General features: G+C 52.5%; 1 protein-coding gene and 1 pseudogene across 1 annotated transcript in view; one reads left to right on the top strand and one right to left on the bottom strand.

Moving 5' to 3' along the window:
- DISP3 (dispatched RND transporter family member 3) overlaps positions 1-17,103 on the bottom strand; it is a 59,002-nt gene that overhangs the window by 34,174 nt on the left and 7,725 nt on the right. Inside the window, exons 2-3 of the mRNA XM_003936028.3 lie at positions 1,343-2,441; positions 547-766 (exon numbers count right to left, since the gene is read on the bottom strand). Coding sequence (XP_003936077.1) covers positions 547-766; positions 1,343-2,438 — 1,316 coding nt within the window. The 5' untranslated portion in view covers positions 2,439-2,441. The remainder of the gene's footprint in view (positions 1-546; positions 767-1,342; positions 2,442-17,103) is intronic.
- On the top strand, positions 13,571-14,469 carry LOC101045908 (large ribosomal subunit protein eL6 pseudogene; annotated as a pseudogene).

The following is a 17,103-nucleotide window of genomic DNA, read 5'->3' as shown; positions in this document are numbered from 1 at the left end:
CTTCAAGTTTGGACTGAGCCAGGCTACCGGCATTCAAAGGTCTCCATCTTGCAGATGGCGTGTCCTGGGACCTAGATTCCATAACTGCATGAGCCAATTCCCCTAACAAATCCTCTCTCACGTATCCCTCTATCTATCCTATTGATTCTGTCTCTCTTGAGAACCCTGACTAATACAGGGAGAAACTCCTTACTCCCTGGCCAATACTCTTTCCAGAAAGACCTTGAGCACCATCTCAGGAGAAAATCAATACCCAAGACTTCCAGGGCAGAGTTCTGGGATTTCCTACCTGGCCCAAAGCTGTCATGTTCACTAACCATTAGCATTGATCAAGCAAAGGGGACTTTCATTTGTCAGAGTGACTGCAAGGATGTACTTGGTTCTGCCCCGATTTGGAACGAAAGACTTCCCAAGGAAAAGATGACAGGGAAAGGGATACGGAGTTTAAGAGTAAGAGGCAACTGGAAACCAACTTCCTGTCGTGATGCAGCCCTTTCCTGGGACACACATGGGCAGGCACACACAGGATGCAGCTGGACTTCCCACCTGGTAGACTGCTTGGCCAACATGGCCACGTAGGTGACCACGAAGCTCTGAAACTTAGCCCGTTGTTCCTCCCAGCGGTCATCCACTGAGTAGTAGTTGGGCAGGGGGGCTCCAAACAGGATCTCACTGCGCAGGAGGGAGCTCTTCAGATTGTCTGCAGAGAGGCCCTCATCCACGTACCAGTAGAATTCAGGGTGAGTCATGGCCAGCTCCAGGGAGCCTGCAAGGACAGGGGTGGGGCCCCAAGAGTTCAGCCGGACGGCTCCCACCAACCCTCCTCCCTCAAGGCCATCCGGTCTCATTGTAGCCCCGCCTCCCAGGATTCTCCCCTGCCCACATCTACCAAAACTCCACCCCAGGCCCCACAGCCACTCTCCGACCCTGCCCTACCCTTCCTTAAGCCCCTCCCTAATTTACCTAAAAGGAACCCTACCTCAGTCTTCTTCAACCCCAATCTTTCTCCTGTCTTCCTCCGGCCAGATTCCTGGTTCTCTGTTACCACATCCTGGCCTTTCTCTAACCAGCCTCACATCCGAGCCCCATCCCACGCTTTCTCTACTTTCGACCACAGCAGAACCCTCAACCAACCTTCACCTGGGTCTGCGTCCAAGCTTCCCTCCCAGCTTTCCTTCAGTTCCCTCTCACGCTCACCTCACACCTGAGCCCAGCCCTTTTCACCTTGCCATCTGGCCATGCCCAGCACTCAGCTCCAGACTGACTGGGCCCGGACCAAATCTCCCTAAAGAGCTGCATGAAACCGGGTCCTACGCCCCGCCCCGGCATCCCGGCCGCTCACCCCGGATGTCCGCTAGGTCCTGGCCCATGCCGTCATAGTAGATCTTGCCACCCCTCTCGGTGGGGAAAAAGTAGGTCATGAGCGAGCTGGGGGGCGAGCAGTAGGAGTAGGAACCCAGCGGCAGGTCCTTGAGCACCTCGTGGGGCTTCCAGCAGAACTCCCGGAAGCCCGGGTGGTCCATGATCTTGCGCTCGATCTCGTGGATCGTGACCAGCCGCTCACTGGTGAAGATGTTGCGCTCTGCGTCGCCGCGCGCCAGGAAGATGAGCTCGATGCGCCAGTGCGCGTGCGTCTGCGTGTTGGCACTCACGTAGGCGCGCGAGTAGTCCCAGCGCGAGGCTCCTCGGCGGGCACGGCTCTGATTGGCCGCGGCTGCCGCGGGGGGCGGGACGCTGGGCTGGTGCCGCCCATTTTTGCTCAGCCGCTCTTTTCGCGGGTCTTTGCTCTGGTTGGCTGCCAGATCCTCCAGGGGCGGGGTCTGACGCCGAAGTCTCCCGCTCCGATTGGCGGGGGGCTTTGGGGCCGCGGAAGTGTCCTGGGACAGTCCTGGGCCGCGCAGTGAAGCCGCCGGGATGACGCGGGGGACTCGGGAAACTTGCCGTGAGCGGTTGCTGAGATGCAGCTGCTGCAGCTGCTCTGAGATAAGGCGCTGAAGCGTCTCGGAGGTGAAGTCAGCCAAGTCGCGCCGGTTCCGCCCCCAGGATCCAAACTGGGACTTGAGCGCCAGGGTGAGGGCGTCGAAACGCTGCGAGGCCTCGTGGTTGCGGATCTCAAAGGCGTTGTAGGAGATGTCAATGTCCAGTGGTGGGTAGTAAAGGAACATGAAGGCTGACAGGGCCATGGGGATGCTGCAGCCCAGGAAGAGCACCAGCCCAGCACAGCACGGATTGGTGAAGGCCCAGCCCAGGGTACTCCAGAAGCCCGAGGCTGGGGGCCGGGAAGGTAAGGGCCAGTGCCGCCAGCAACAGTGCCCCACTGCCCCAGGTGGGGGCCCTGGCTTCTGGGCCCCCGGAAAGGCCTCACCCGTTGTTTCTTCTTCCTCCTGCTCCTCCTCTAGCCACACATCCTGCAGCAAGGGGTCATCCTCTGTGTCCATAGCCTGCAGAAAAGGGAGAGGGTCAGCAGTCTGGAGAGACAGGGAGGGGAAGGTGCCCAGTGGTGTAGTTCGCGCAGCCCTGGGTAGCAACTCTGTCCACTCATAACCAAATACTAACACTGCAATGGAATTGCATCAGGCACGCATCAACACAACTGAATTTAAACACCGGTAAAAAAAAAATGCAAAGAAAATTCCTGTTATTTGCCCATCAGCTCTCCGTTTTGGGTCTTGGCTTGAAAGCCAAGGCCACAGAAAAAAGGAGAATTGCAGACAGAAAGGATGTTTCTCCTGGGGTGATGGATATTTTTTTAAGTCTCACCACACAATTTTCTAATTTTTGCTGCATCCTCTGACACTAGAACTCTCAAGGCCAATGTAAGATGCGACTTCACAGCAACCACTCTTATTTAACGAACAGCTGTAAAGTACCTCCAGGAAGTATCAGGGTGCAAGGGAAAGAGCATGATCTTTCGAATCAGGCAGACCCTGATTTGAGTCCTGGCTATGTATCAGCAAGGCAGTGAGCCTCCCTGAACTTCGGAGTCCTCATCTGTAAAATAGAAGTGGCCACTGCTGCCTCGTACGACTGTGGGGTCAAAAGTGGAAGTACTCTGCAGTCTGTGTAGTATGTTAGTTATTATCTGTCACATAAGCAGATTTCTTTGCTCCCCGCTGGGGACTGTAACATGCTCAGCCATTGCCCAGGAACTGTGCCAGGACTAGGTGCCTGTCACAGCTCTCCTGGAGAACCCTCAGTAGCTTCCCACCCCCTCTCCGGGATACTGCAGCTGCAGCCACTGTTTGTCAGGCTCGGGCCACTTAATATGCAGCTCCAGCAACATCAAACCTTTGGGCATGGGCAGGGGCCGGGCATCTGCCTCCCAGAGACTTCAGCGAAGCAGCAGGAGGGCCTGGAAGGAGAGGGCAGGGCTGGGCAAACAGAGGACTCCAGTGGGGTGGTCCAGAGAGAAGAGGCTTTCCGACATCCCCGGAATGGCCTGGCCCCTTGTCCTGCCTGCCCTCTGGACAGAGAGAGACTCATTATCCAGTTAGATGCTAGGCAGTGAGTGGAGGAAGCTAATTATGCTAGCGCTAGCTAATTAATGCTGCCTTTCCTATTAACATTCTCTGGAGTGCTCCACTTCAATTAGATGATCTGTCCAGGAAGAGAGGCTGCTGTCAGTCCACAGAAAGTAAGCAAGAGGAGGTGAAGGAAGGAGGGAAACAGACAGACGAAAAGAGGAGAGAGAGACAGAGGGGAGAGTGGAATGGTGGGGGATGAAGGAGAGACTGAGATGCAAACAGGAAGACAAGAAGAAACAACAGGAAGAGTGACAAGAAGAAACAGGAAGAGTGACTAAGGATGTGGGGGAGAGGATGGGGTTCGCAGCAGAAGACTTGCAAGAGAGAGGCCTGGAAGGGGCGGGAATTGCTCCTGTAATATGCAAGATTCCTATCAATGAGATAATTAAACTTCCCATTTGCAACGCCCTAACACGAGCCTGCCAGCTTGCCGAGGGGGTGGTAACTGCTCTGAAGCCCAATTTGTATTCGCACTGGAGGCAGCTCAGACTGACCCCATCTCCAAAGGGAAAAACCGAAGCTGCACGTGGAGGTGAGGGGTGTGGGAGCCTCTGCCCCATTCTTAGCCTCAGAAGAAGAAAGCTTATGGGAATAAGGTGGAGAGGGGAGGGGCTGCATTTGCAGTTTTCTGGGAACTATATCCATCCATCCTGCCAGTGCCTCAGCCTGCCTTCTGGGGAGTACAGTTTATTGTGTTAGTGTTGCAGGGGGTCAAAGGCCAGGATTCTGGGCCACAGCAACACTCCCTGGGTGATCTGAAGGCCCCTTGATCCCATTGCTATTCCACCAGGAATGTCACCCCCTTCCCCCAGGGGTCCACACTGAATTCATCATTCAAGTCCTTGCTCAAATGTCACCTCTGCCAAGAAGGCTTCCTAGATCTGAACCCCTCCAGCTGCCTAAGCTTCTCACCATCCTTCCTAGATTTTGCCTGGAGGTAAAAATTACTGCAGGGAAGGGAGGGAGAGGCAGTGGTGCAGAGTATTAAGAGCTACGGCTTCGGAGGCAGACAGACTTGGGTGCAAATCAAGATTTAGGGCAGGTAGTTTACCTTTGCTGAGCATCAGTCTTCCCATCTGCAGAATGGGTGTAACAGTGCTCACCACCAAAATTGTCAGAATAATGGTGTACACAACAGACCGAGCGCAGTGCCTGGGAAATGGCAGCTACTATTCTTTTACATGCTCCTTCCCTCCAAAGGCTGGAACCCCTAACAGATACATGGAACAGGCTGTGTTTTCCAAAGATGGCTGCAACAATATCTGCCATCTCAGGTGCTTTTCTCAGGATGTGACTTTGACACTCCTCCTATCAAGCAGGCAAGGATGCCATAGTCACCAGCCCACCCACATTCAAAGGGAAGGAATGCAGACGTTAGGAAATAAAGGAAGATGTGGCTTCCTCCCGGCTGTCTTCAGAGGCTCATCCTTGGGATCAGCCACCATGCTATGAGAACGCCCAAACCAGCCCATACCGAGAGATCACACGTAGGACTTCCTGCCGACAACCAAGCTGACAGCCGGCATCAACACCATGTGATGTGAGCATGTAAGCGACGTTGCTGCAGATAATCCCAGCCCCCAGTCATTGAGTAACCCCTAGCCTTCCAGTCTTTCTAGCCGAGGCCCAGATGCCACGGAGCGGAGCTCAGCCATCCTCTCCCGTGCCCTGTCCTAACCCGCAGAATGCTCAATAGTTGTTATACATCTCTGCGCTCCGGGATGTTTTGATACATAGCAATAGCAACTGGAACAATTGCAGTGAAGCCTTATTCGGCATGTGTGACTCCATGCCCTGCAGACAGCATTTGCTGGATTTAAGTGACCAGAAAATTGGGCCCAGCCACTGCACCTCCCAGTGAGAGCCCTGCAGGCGGGTGGACATGAGCTTTAAGGGAGCAGGGACTTAGTTATCCTACTCCCTGCTGGGTTCTCATGGCCTAAAATACTGTTAGGGAGGGGGGCAGTCAGATAGTTGTTGAGTGAAAGAAGGAAAAGGAGTCTCCAATCTGAAGCAAAATCCGAATTAGAAAGGTCACACAGCTACTTAGGTATTCGGTAGAACTTGACCCTGGACAAATGAATTAACAGCATTTGCAGTGACCTGGATGAGATTGGAGACTGTTATTCTAAGTGAAGAACTCAGGAGTGGAAAACCAAACATCGTATGTTCTCACTGATACGTGGGAGCTAAGCTATGAGGACGCAAAGGCATAAGAGTGACACAATGGACTCTGGGGACTTGGGGGGAAGGGTGGGAGGATGAGGAAGAAAAGACGACAATGGGGTGCGGTGCTAAGCAAATTGCAAATCTGCTTTCCTTTCTCAAATAATGGGAACTGATTAGCAGTGCACCCTATTTGATGGGTGATGGGCACACCAAAATCTCACAGATCACCATTAAAGAACTTATTCAGGTAACCAAATACCACCTGTACCACAATAACGTATGGGAAAATTTTTTTAAACACTTTTTTTTTTTTTAAAGAACTTTCCCCTGGACAGAAAGGGCAAGAGACCCCAAGCCACGTAAGCATCGACAGGGAATACAGCTTCCTCCGGGTTGGGAAGGATCTGGCAGACTGTGAAATGGACAAGGCAGGAAGCGGATTTGATGAGTTCTTGGTCTGTCATGCGCCCTCCCCACCCCGTGCTGCCTTCTCAGTCTGCCCCCAAAATGAAAAGTGCCACAGGGGAAACCACACCAGACTGGTAGGTGGTCAACCCGTGTCTCCTCCAGGCTGGGCTCAGCCACCAACTTTCTGGGTGGCCCTGTGTCTGTCCCACCCCTCTTGGGGCCCTGTCTCCCCTGTCTCATAGCGGGGTGTTAAAAGCCGAGGTCCTTCCAGCTGTGCCACCCCTGGAGTCTCCAAGAAATCCCCGACAGCCAGGCCTTCCCATCTCCCAGTCTGCAGCCTGAATAAGGCAGGAGCCGCCTGAGAGTCTCTCGCACCAAACTGAGGCTGGGTTGGTAGGGTGTCACACCAATGCTCAGCGAGCGCCTCCCTCCGCAGGCCGCTCCGCTAGGTAGGATGGGCAGCAAATTGTAAATTTGTTTTCCTTTCTCAAATGTTGGGAATTGATTAGCTTAGCGAGGAACTCCAGCTGCTCCGTGGAAAGGAACGAAGGTGGTTCCTGCAGTCGCTGTCATTGATTCAAAGCCCGGAGTAGGACTGGGAGGGCTGAGGGAGTGGACTATGGTGGGGGAGGGTGGGGGCTGTGGCCCTGGGAATGTTCTTCTCAGTGACCAATGCCCTTTCTCTCTGCCTGTGTCTCTTTCTCACACACACAGGCATTCTCAGAGGCTGTCAAAATGTAAACTCTGGGCTTCGCTGGGGCCCATGAACCCAGGACGCACATCCACATCATCAGATTGTCCTCCTCTTGGAAAAGGCAACAGGGAAGCTGCTTAAAAAGGAACAAGAGACCCTAGGAAGCCTCAAAAGGAAAGTCCTCACCCAGTGTCAAGCCCAGGCTTGTGGCAACCCAAAGCCGTATCTGCAGTCAAATCCCAGCTTTATCACAGAAAAACAAACCATATGCCCATGAACAGCAGTTATCTTTTTGGGAGGATTATGGGTGATTTTTATTTTCTCCTTTGTACTGGTCTGTTGCCAATTTTTCTGCAATGATCAGGGATAGCCTTTTAGAATCAGAAATAAATGTCATTTAAAAATAGAATATTTGTGTATGTGTGAGGAAGGGATTTTGCTAACAGCCTTCAACTCTGAGGAATTCCTATAATAGGCAGGGGAGGAGGGCTCTGCCCTCCGAGGAGAGAAACCAAGGAGAGTTGGCTTAAGCTGTAGCAGGAGAGCGCCCGGTAAGAAAGCAGAAGGACTCTGGACAGCGGGAGTTGGCAAACGCCCTGTGGGTGAGCGAGTGTGGAATCACCTATTCCCGAGATGGAGAGAGGGATGGTTCAATGAGCAGGAAGTAGGTAATGACCCACTGGGCCCAGAAGAGACTTCAGAGTATGCCTTCTCCAATGCCTTCATTTTACACATGGGGAAACTGAGACCCAAGGTTAAGTCAAGGAGAAGGGACTGACCCAAGGTCATCTTATCAGTGGCAGGACCAGGATTCATTCTACTTCATCCCCAGATTCTGGGGCCAGTTTTTGGCAGCCCCAAGGAACAACCAGGCCTGGAGGGAGATGGCTTGTGGACTCAAAGTGCCAAAATAGGAGGGCTAGTTTTGTTTTTGTTTTGTTTATTTGAGACGGAGCCTTGCTCTATCGCCCTGGCTGGAATGCAGTGGTGCTATCTCGGCTCACTGCAGCCTCCGCTTCCTGGGTTCAAGTGATTCTTGTGCCTCCCAAGTAGCTGGGACTACAGGCATGCACCACCATGCCTGGCTAATTTTTGTATTTTTTAGTAGAGATGGGGTTTCACCATGTTAGCCAGGCTGGTCTCGAACTCTTGACCTCAAGTGGTCTGCCCACCTCAGCCTTCCAAAGTGTTGAGATTACGGGTGTGAGCCACCACGCCCAGCGGGAGAGCTGTTTTTGAAGCTGAAGGGAAAAGGCAATTTTCAAGTCACAGGTCAGACGGACTTCCCCATTTGGACAGAACGGGGCTTTGGTGGGGGGTGGTGTCGCCTCAAAAACACCCCCAGCCCCCTGCCAGGCCTCACTCTTCTCCAGAGCAAGTGGGGTTCCCAGGGATGTGAACCCATGCCAGAACCTCCCTGTGCTCCCGTTTATAACTTCCCTCCTCTGGCAGAGGATGACAGAACGCTTCCTTCTCCATTCCCCCATCCCAGACAGACTATTAAAATGTAATCAAAAAATCACATTAGACATGCAGATTTCACTTAAAATACGTATATGTATATACAATTTAACGGCAGTTAGGAGCTAATCAGCTTTTTCTTCCTGGATCAGGGTGTTTTGCCTCACCTAGTTCAGCTCTGGTGCTTGAACATCTCGAGGTCTTTGATTCTTCTACCCTTGGGTCGAGAGATTTGGGCAGAGGCGCAAAATGAGTTATTTTGAGTTGGACAGCCCCAGAGAAGGGAGGAAAGAAAAGAAGAGGCGTTGGTGCCTTCCAGGCATTGCTGTCCTAAGTCCAGATACTCCATCTTCTGAGAATCTGTCGCTCTCCGGACGCCCCGGTTATGTACCTGACTGTCATCAGAATTCCAAACCTTTCTCCGAGACCTGGATACTGCACCTAGACCAGGAGGCTGGAGAGGCACTGGAGATGTGGTGGTGAAACTGGGGCAAAATCACACACATGGAGTGAAGTCAGAAGCCCAGCTAGTTCACTGCAGAAACTGACACCCATTAAGATCATCATCATCATTAAGTCTGCATCTACCACGTGCCCAGCACTCCTTATCCATCTTCTGTCATCCCCACATCAGCCCTGCAAGGATGCTAGAGAAGGCGTTATTAGCATCTACTTTTTACAGAAGCAAAATCTGAATTAGAAAGGTCACACCGCTACTAAGGGGCAGAACTGGGGTTGGAACCTCAGTCTATTGATCCTAAAGGCCAGGCTCTTTTGGGCCATACCAGGCAGCCTACGAGCTCTCCGACAGCTGAGATGTCAGTAGTCGTTGGAGAAACCCATTGCCTTTTAGCAAGTTTGAACCATCCCCATAAGCCTGGAAATCACTCGGAGCCTGGCAATTCTGCTTTCAGTAGGCGGCAATTCAGGGCATGATATAAAGGAAGTCTCCCATCAACCTCAGAAGCTTGGCCTTCCCTTCAGTGGGTCATGGGTGTGATAGTTAATTCTATATGTCAACTGGACTCGGCTATGGGGTGCCCAGACATTAGGCCAAACATGATTGTGTGTGTGTGTGTGTGTGCATGTGTTTGTGTGGTGTGTGTGTGTGTGAAAGAGAGAGAGACAGAGAGAGAGACAGAGAGACAGAAAGAGAGAGTTTCCAGATAAGTTTGGTTTGTTTTTATTATTATTATTATTATTGAGATGGAGTCTTGGTCTGTTGCCCAGGCTGGAGTGCAGTGGTACAATCTCGGCTCACTGAAACCTCCGCCTCCCAGATTCAAGTGATTCTTCTGTCTCAGCCTCCTGAGTAGCTGGGATTACAGGTGCATGCCACCATGCATGGCTAATGTTTGTATTTTTAGTAGAGATGGGGTTTCACCATGTTAGCCAGGCTGGTCTTGAACTCCTACCTCAAGTGAGCTGCCTGCCTCAGCCTCCCAAAGTGCTGGGATTGCAGAAGTGAGCCACCAAGCCCAGCCTCCGGATAAGATTAGCATCAGTACACAGAGTAGAGCAGATGGCGCTCACTAACAAGGATGGGCCTCAACCAATCAGTTGAAGATCTGAATAGAACAAAAAGGCTGAGTAAGAGGGAATTCTTTTTGCTGACTGCTAGAGCTTGAACATTGGTCTTTTTTCTTTCTCTTTCTCTCTCTCTCTATTTTGAGACAGAGTCTTGCTCTGTTGCCCAGGCTGGAGTGCAGTGGCGTGATCTTGGCTCACTGCAACTCCACCTCCCAGGTTTAAGCAATTCTCCTGCCTCAGCCTACCGAGCAGCTGGAACTACAGGCATGCACCACCACGCTCAGCTAATTTTTTTGTATTTTTAGTTGAGATGCGATTTCACTATACTGTCCAGGCTGGTCTCAAACTCCTGACCTCATGACCCACCTGCCTTGGCCTCCCAAAGTGCTGGAATTACAGGTGGGAGCCACCGCGCCTGGCCAACATTAGTCTTTTCTGGCCTTTGGACTAAAGCTGAAATATCGGCTCTTCTTGGGTCTTCAGCCTGCCAACTTTCAGACTAGAACTTACACCATCATCCTTCCTGGTCCTCAGGCCTTCAGTCTCGAACAGCAGCTATATCGTCGGCTCTCCTGGGTCTCCAGCTTGTTGCCTGCAGATCTTGGGGCTTCTCAGCCTCCATCATCACATAAGCCAATTCATTCTAATAAATCTCTCTCTCTGACATATATAAATCTCCTGTTGGTTCTTTTTCTCTGGAGAACCCTAATACAATAGGGCCATGAAACATCCCAGAGAGAAAGTAGGGGTGAAGCAGGGAGCCCCATCCTAGCAGCTGGATCCTAGGGCCCTCCCAGAGTCTTTTCTGAGGAATTCCCAAGTCCTACCTAGAATCTCAAATAAAAATGGCAACAGAGCCCGGGAATGCCTTCTAGATCCATAGAGGAAGGGGTATGGCTGGGTGACTTTCCACACTTGTCTGAGCTCTTTCCCCAGCAAGAAGATCCGAAATCTATCACCCCATGTCCCCTGCCCCAGCCCCAGGGAAACCTGGCGTTGCGGCTGCGGCTGAAGCAGGCACCTACCCCCACTCCCCACCACCCCTGCAGCCCCCTAAGAAACATATCTTTGTTGGCTCAATTTGCCAGCAGGAAATTCAGAGGGCTATTCTCTGCAAAGAAAATCTGGGCTTATTATTAGGAGCCCAGGTTGGGGATGGGAGGGGAGTTGGGTGGGGCTCTGTGATGAGCCTGTCCAAGCCCCCCATTTCTCAGAGAGGGTCAGGCTGCACAGATGGAGTCGATGAAGGATGACTGGCCTCCCCGGGCTGACAGCTGGTGAGGAAACTGTGGGCGCTGACTCGTAAACCGAACGGCTCAATATTTATCAGGCAAACAAGCTTTGCCCGGGCCCATATATCACTGGAGGAAACGTCCCAGCCAACACCAGAGGGATCCAGGGTTGATGGGCACAACAGCCACTGTCACTTCCCCTGTTCTGTGTCCCCTCTCTAGTGGACTCCGTGGGACAGAACTGGACCCCCTAACACCAAGAGGGAAATATGGAATTGGGCTGGGGACACTGCCCCCCCTGCTGAGCCACAGCAGCTGGTGTGATTATTATGGACTTCTTATTTCATCAGAAGGTCTGGCCCCTGCTGTAGGCAGGTCCACAAGTCGACTGGAGCGGACTCTTTTATTCTCTGCTGCAAAGATCCTTGGACTTCAGCATGAATCGGAGTGACGAGGCATACTCGTTAAAGTGCAGATTCTAGGGTGATGCCCGGTCAGATTCTGAGTAGGTGGGGCCCAGGAATCTGGGCTTTGTTGTTTTGTTTTGTTTGTTTTGAGACGAGGTCTCACTCTGTTTCGCAGGCTGGAGTCCAGTGACACTATCACAGCTCAATGCAGCCTCGATCTCCCGGGCTCAAGTGGTCCTCCCACCTCAGCCTCCTGAGTAGCTGAGACTACAGGGGCGTGCCACCACACCTGGCTGTCTTTAAAAAAAATTTTTTTCTGTAGTGATGGGGTTTTGCTAGGTTGCCTAGGCTGTCCTCAAACTCAAGCAATCTTTCTGCCCCGGTCTTCCAAAGTGTTGGGAATACAGGTGTCAGCCAACGTGCCCAACCTGGAATCTGTGTTTAAACACCTCCCCAGGTGATTCTGATACGGGTGGTCCAGGAGCATTCGTGGAAAAGCCTTGCTGCCCTGGTCCTCCTCCTGTTCCCAGTGGCTCCTTCCAGCAAGTGATCCAGCCTTTGGCCTCCCCGCCCCCACCCAACATGGCTCACATGTGCCCCTGGGGGTTCGGGGAATGAACTCAGGCTGCTGGATCGCTAGCCAAGGCTCACTCCTCAGCAGAGCGTCTTTTCCTGCAGCCATGGGGAGGGAAGAAATGATGGCATTCGGGCCAGCCAGACAGGGGGACACACACAGCACACCCAGATCAGCCAAACAGCTCTTCTTGGTAGAGCCAGACCGTAGAAGGAAATAGAAGTCCAAGGGCTTACTACCTGCCAGGCCCCTTACAAGGGGACTGGGCAGGGAGTTCACCATTCACTGAGCATTACCGTGTGTCTGGCACATGGGAGGTGCTTTATTTATTTATTTATATCATGTCTGATCCAACCCCTGCCCTACAAGGCTGCCTGCAGAGCTGGGCTGGATTGGAGCCTCTGGAGGCAATGTCACAGCCCATCCTTTTAGCCACAGTGCCCCGCTGCCAAAAGGAATTCCATCGACTGACCTTCTTTGGCCCCTTTTCCCCACCTGCTGCCCCTGCCTGCACAACTCAGGCCTCGCCATCAAAACCCATCAGCACCGGATCCTGAAGCCCACAAAGCAGCCTTGGCATCACTGGGAAAAGACAACGAAAGCTTAATAAAAACAGCAACACTTACAGAACCTGTGAAATCTGACCAGGCTCCCAGATGCCCTGGCCTGAAGGGTCAGGAAGTTCCTGGAAACCCTCACCGAAGGCCTTAGCCAACCCATCCAGACAGTCCCCTCCCACCGCATGGCTCCCACCCTCAGTCCGAAGTCCTGCGTGTGTGACGCTGGAGACCACAGCTGCCAAGTCCAGAAGAACCTCTGGGCCCAGCGGCCAGTCCAGCACCCCAGCCCCTAGACCGCTGGGTTAATACAAAATAAGAAGATTCCAACGATGTATGAACAATAACTATGGCCATAAAAGCCAAATTGGATTTCTTCCTGGCTGATGAGCTCAGGGCCCTTTTCATTCTGAGACTCGATTAACAAATATGTAAAACAATTCCCCCAGCATCTCATCTTGGGATCTTGCTGCAAGTAAAAGCATGGGGGCAAGGAAGGTGGAGGGAGCAGGCGATCTGTGCCTGGGGCAACACGAGTGGCCCCAGGGACTTGAACCTGCGTGGACACTGGCCTGCTGTGTGACCTAGAACAAGTCACTTCACATCTCTGCATAAGTAGTTTCTCCGTCTGCCAGATGGGGAGCAGGAAGAGATGCTCTCTAAATCCTCTGATTCTCAGTCACCACCCATTTGGGGAAGGCAGAGCAAAGGCAGCTGGACGCTGAGAGGCTCCCCTTCATCTCTCTACAGAATAACTGGCGGTGGCAGCAAGCAGGGGTCCTGCTGTCTTTGGAGGGGGCATGCACAGAGGCCAGGCCAAGTGGCAAGAGCAGCTGAATAGCCAATAGCCATGTGCTGGGTGCCATCAGCTTTGCTGGGACACAGCAGGTGGTCACCGGCCAGTTCCTAGCTCTGGGGAAGGCTTGGGAGACTGCAGTCCCTCCCGCAGCCCCAGCACGCCCAGACCACAATCCATGGGTCCAGGGATGTTGCAAAACTCTTCTTTGGCTCTTTCCCATCTTGCAAGATGGCGGGTGAAAAAGTTGAGAAGCCGGATACTAAAGAGAAGAAACCTGAAGCCAAGAAGGCTGATGCTGGTAGCAAAGTGAAAAAGGGTAACCTCAAGGCTAAAAAGCCCAAGAAGGGGAAGCCCCATTGCAGCCGCAATCCTGTCCTTGTCAGAGGAATTGGCAGGTATTCCCGATCTGCCGTGTATTCCAGAAAGGCCATGTACGAGAGGAAGTGTTCAGCCGCTAAATCCAAGGTTGAAAAAAAAAAAAAAAAAGAAGGAGAAGGTTCTTGCAACTGTTACAAAACCAGTTGGTGGTGACAAAAACGGCGGTACCCGGGTGGTTAAACTTCGCAAAATGCCTAGGTATTATCCTACTGAAGATGTGCCCCGAAAGCTGTTGAGCCACGGCAAAAAACCCTTTAGTCAGCACGTGAGCAAACTGCGAGCCAGCATTACCCCCGGGACCATTCTGATCATCCTCACTGGACGCCACAGGGGTAAGAGGGTGGTTTTCCTGAAGCAGCTGGCTAGTGGCTTATTACTTGTGACTGGACCTCTGGTCCTCAATCGAGTTCCTCTGCGAAGAACACACCAGAAATTTGTCATTGCCACCTCAACCAAAATTGATACCATTAATGTAAAAATTCCAAAACATCTTACTGATGCTTGCTTCAAAAAGAAGAAGCTGCGAAAGCCCAGACACCAGGAAGGTGAGATCTTCGACACAGAAAAAGAGAAATACGAGATTACAGAGCAGCGCAAGATTGATCAGAAAGCTGTGGACTCACAAATTTTACCAAAAATCAAAGCTATTCCTCAGCTCCAGGGCTACCCGCGATCTGTGTTTGCCCTAACAAATGGAATTTATCCTCACAAATTGGTATTTTAAATGTCCTAATAATCTAATTAAATAACCAATTACCTTTTGAAAACAAACAAACAACAAAAAAAAAAACCAACTCTTCTTTGCCCCACACCACCCAAAGAGAAGCTGGAGGATGCACCGGAAGCTAAACGTGCTCAAACCTGCTGGGGGGCAGGGATGGAGCTCGGGATGGAGCTCTGGGAAAGGACTGTACCCGCAGCCTCACTGCCTGGGAAGGAAAAGAGAACGTTAGGGCAAATCTCTCTCTCTCTGAGAACTTGGGGCTCCCCCATCCCCTGCTGCCTGGGCCTGTGAAGGGCCGAGGAGGCCAGCAGCAGAGGAAAGCGGGGAGGAGACGGTGGAGGCTGCCCTTGTGATCCTGAGCCGGAGCCCTTTCTCTTCCGGTCCGCAATCCTCTCGTGGCGGTGGGGGGCAGTGGGAAAGAATCGTGTTGCATCCATGCAGCAACTTCCAGCTTGCGGATCATTTTTGTGTAGGTTTCTCCTCCTAGGGATTATTTCCAATTTGCAGACATGAAAACTGAGACCAAGGAAGTGAAGGGACTTACTTGAACCTGACTTCTGAGGAGCTCAGTACCCTTCTCACTGTGGTAGATTTTATTTGAGTCTTTCATATTTGAATATCTCAGGGTCCTGGAGTCAGTCCTCCCAACCTCCACTTGGGTGTGTGTGCATGCATGCACCTGAGTGTATACACACACACACACACACACACACACACACACACACACACACACGAGAGCATCTGCCCTTCTGCTCACAGCTTACTTATAGCACTGGCTGGATTGTGGGTTCCAGGGAAGGGAGGAGGGTGGAACTGGACTGACCTTCCAGTTCCCCATCACAGGTGCCCAGGTGAGATCTCACCTTTGGTGCGCACACAGGTCAGTGGCTCCAGGGAAGGCTTCTTGGCTCCCTTGCTGAGTGACAGCTCAGGCATGGATAGTGGGGAGCAGGTGTCTGTCCAGGAGGTGGGCTCAGTACCCCTTGGCCCCTGGGGCCGGCACAGAGGCCCTTGCTCTGGGGTGCGGAGAGTCTGACACTGGCCTCAGCCTCAGCACACCCTCCACAATGATGCAGCTGCCTACAGAGACAGGAGTTGAGGGTTGGTGCTCAGCCGCTGGGACAGAGGACCAGGGATGGAGAGGGGACCCTCAAACACTGCCCTCCCCCAACTCTGCTGCCTTTCAAATAAAACGCTTGGGAGGCTCGCAGCCCCAGGAACTAGGAACTGTTGCTCCCAGCCCCAGAGGCCAAGAAAGACCCAGCGAAGCTACCTGGACTAAAAAATCCCAGACCCCTTCCCTCACACCCCAACCCTGCTCAGTGGTGGAGTGTTACCAAAGTCTCATGGGAATGCCTCTCCCCACACACCAGTTCTTCCATGATAATGGGGCTCTGTCTCCTATTTGAACTTGGGCAAGTCTTTCCCTCTCCTGGGCCTCAGTATACCCTTCTGTCAAATGGGAGGGCTGGACTCAAGCTTTCAGATACCTCCCAGTTCTGTCATTTGGAGTCCCTGGAGGGCCAGGACACAGGAGTGTGACACAGGAGAGAGGAATCGGTAATTTAGGGCTGGGGAACCAGTTGAGGTCAAAAGGGTTGTAGATTCCCTGGGTCCTGAGGCAGCAGCCTCCATCTGCTTTCAGCAGGTTCCAATGCATGCCACAGCCGGAAGCCAGAGATACCCCAGGACCAGAGGGTCCTGCAGAATGGGATGAGGGTGGGGCAGGCAGAAGGCAACATTCAGGGAGTCAGTCTCTCTACCCAACGTGAGCCAAGGGTATTCTGGGCCCCTCATTACTCCAGGACGGGGCAGGGGGTGGGGGGACCAGCTGGAGGAGGTGAAGGCTGGGAATGCTTTGAGAGTAGTTCTGCAGAGGGAGAAATAAGCTACTTAAGCTACGTAGTCTTTGAGGCTGGTGACAGCAGGAATGATGCAAATCGATTTCTATTCAAGTGCTGTCCCAGGCAAGGTGGTGGCAGGGAAGGCAGAAGCCTCCTTCCCGGAAGCAATCACCTCCAAGCAATCACCTCCAAGCGCACCCCCTGAGCATCAGAGCAACTTCTGAGCAGGGTAGCAGCGCAGCCACCCCGTTCCTCCAGACCTGGGCTCAGCTGCCCATTCTCCATGTCCCCCCAGGATGGGAGGATGTCCAGGACTCTCCAATCCAGAGCTGTTGAGCTGCTGAGCAGGGTAGCTCCTCAGCTTTTCCTGGCGTGGGGGACATTCTTTCAAGTTTGGGGGGTGAAGACAAGAAAAGGACTCTTCCTTTTGTCCATATTTGGGGTCAGGCCCTGCCAAACCAAAGCCCCGACCGTCAACATGCCCCCTCCCCAATTCATACATTTACCAATTCATCCACTCATTCACTCTCACTTCATTCACTTGTTGGTGCTTGCAATATAAAATAAGGACTTTCTGCTAAATCATCATAATCTGGCCAGGTGTAGTGGCTCACACCTGCAATCCCAGCACTTTGGGAGGCCAAGGCAGGTAGATCTTAAGCCCAGAAGTTCAAGACCAGCCTGAGCAACATAGGGAGACATGTCTCTACTAAAAGTAAAAAACATAGCCATACGTAGTCATACACACCTGCAGTCCCAACTACTCAGGAGGCTGAGGTGGGAGGATTGCTTGAGCCCAGGC

The sequence above is a fragment of the Saimiri boliviensis genome, chromosome 11 (assembly GCF_048565385.1).
Source record: "Saimiri boliviensis isolate mSaiBol1 chromosome 11, mSaiBol1.pri, whole genome shotgun sequence".
Lineage (NCBI taxonomy): Eukaryota > Metazoa > Chordata > Mammalia > Primates > Cebidae > Saimiri > Saimiri boliviensis.
This window is presented reverse-complemented; position numbering and strand designations above follow the sequence as displayed.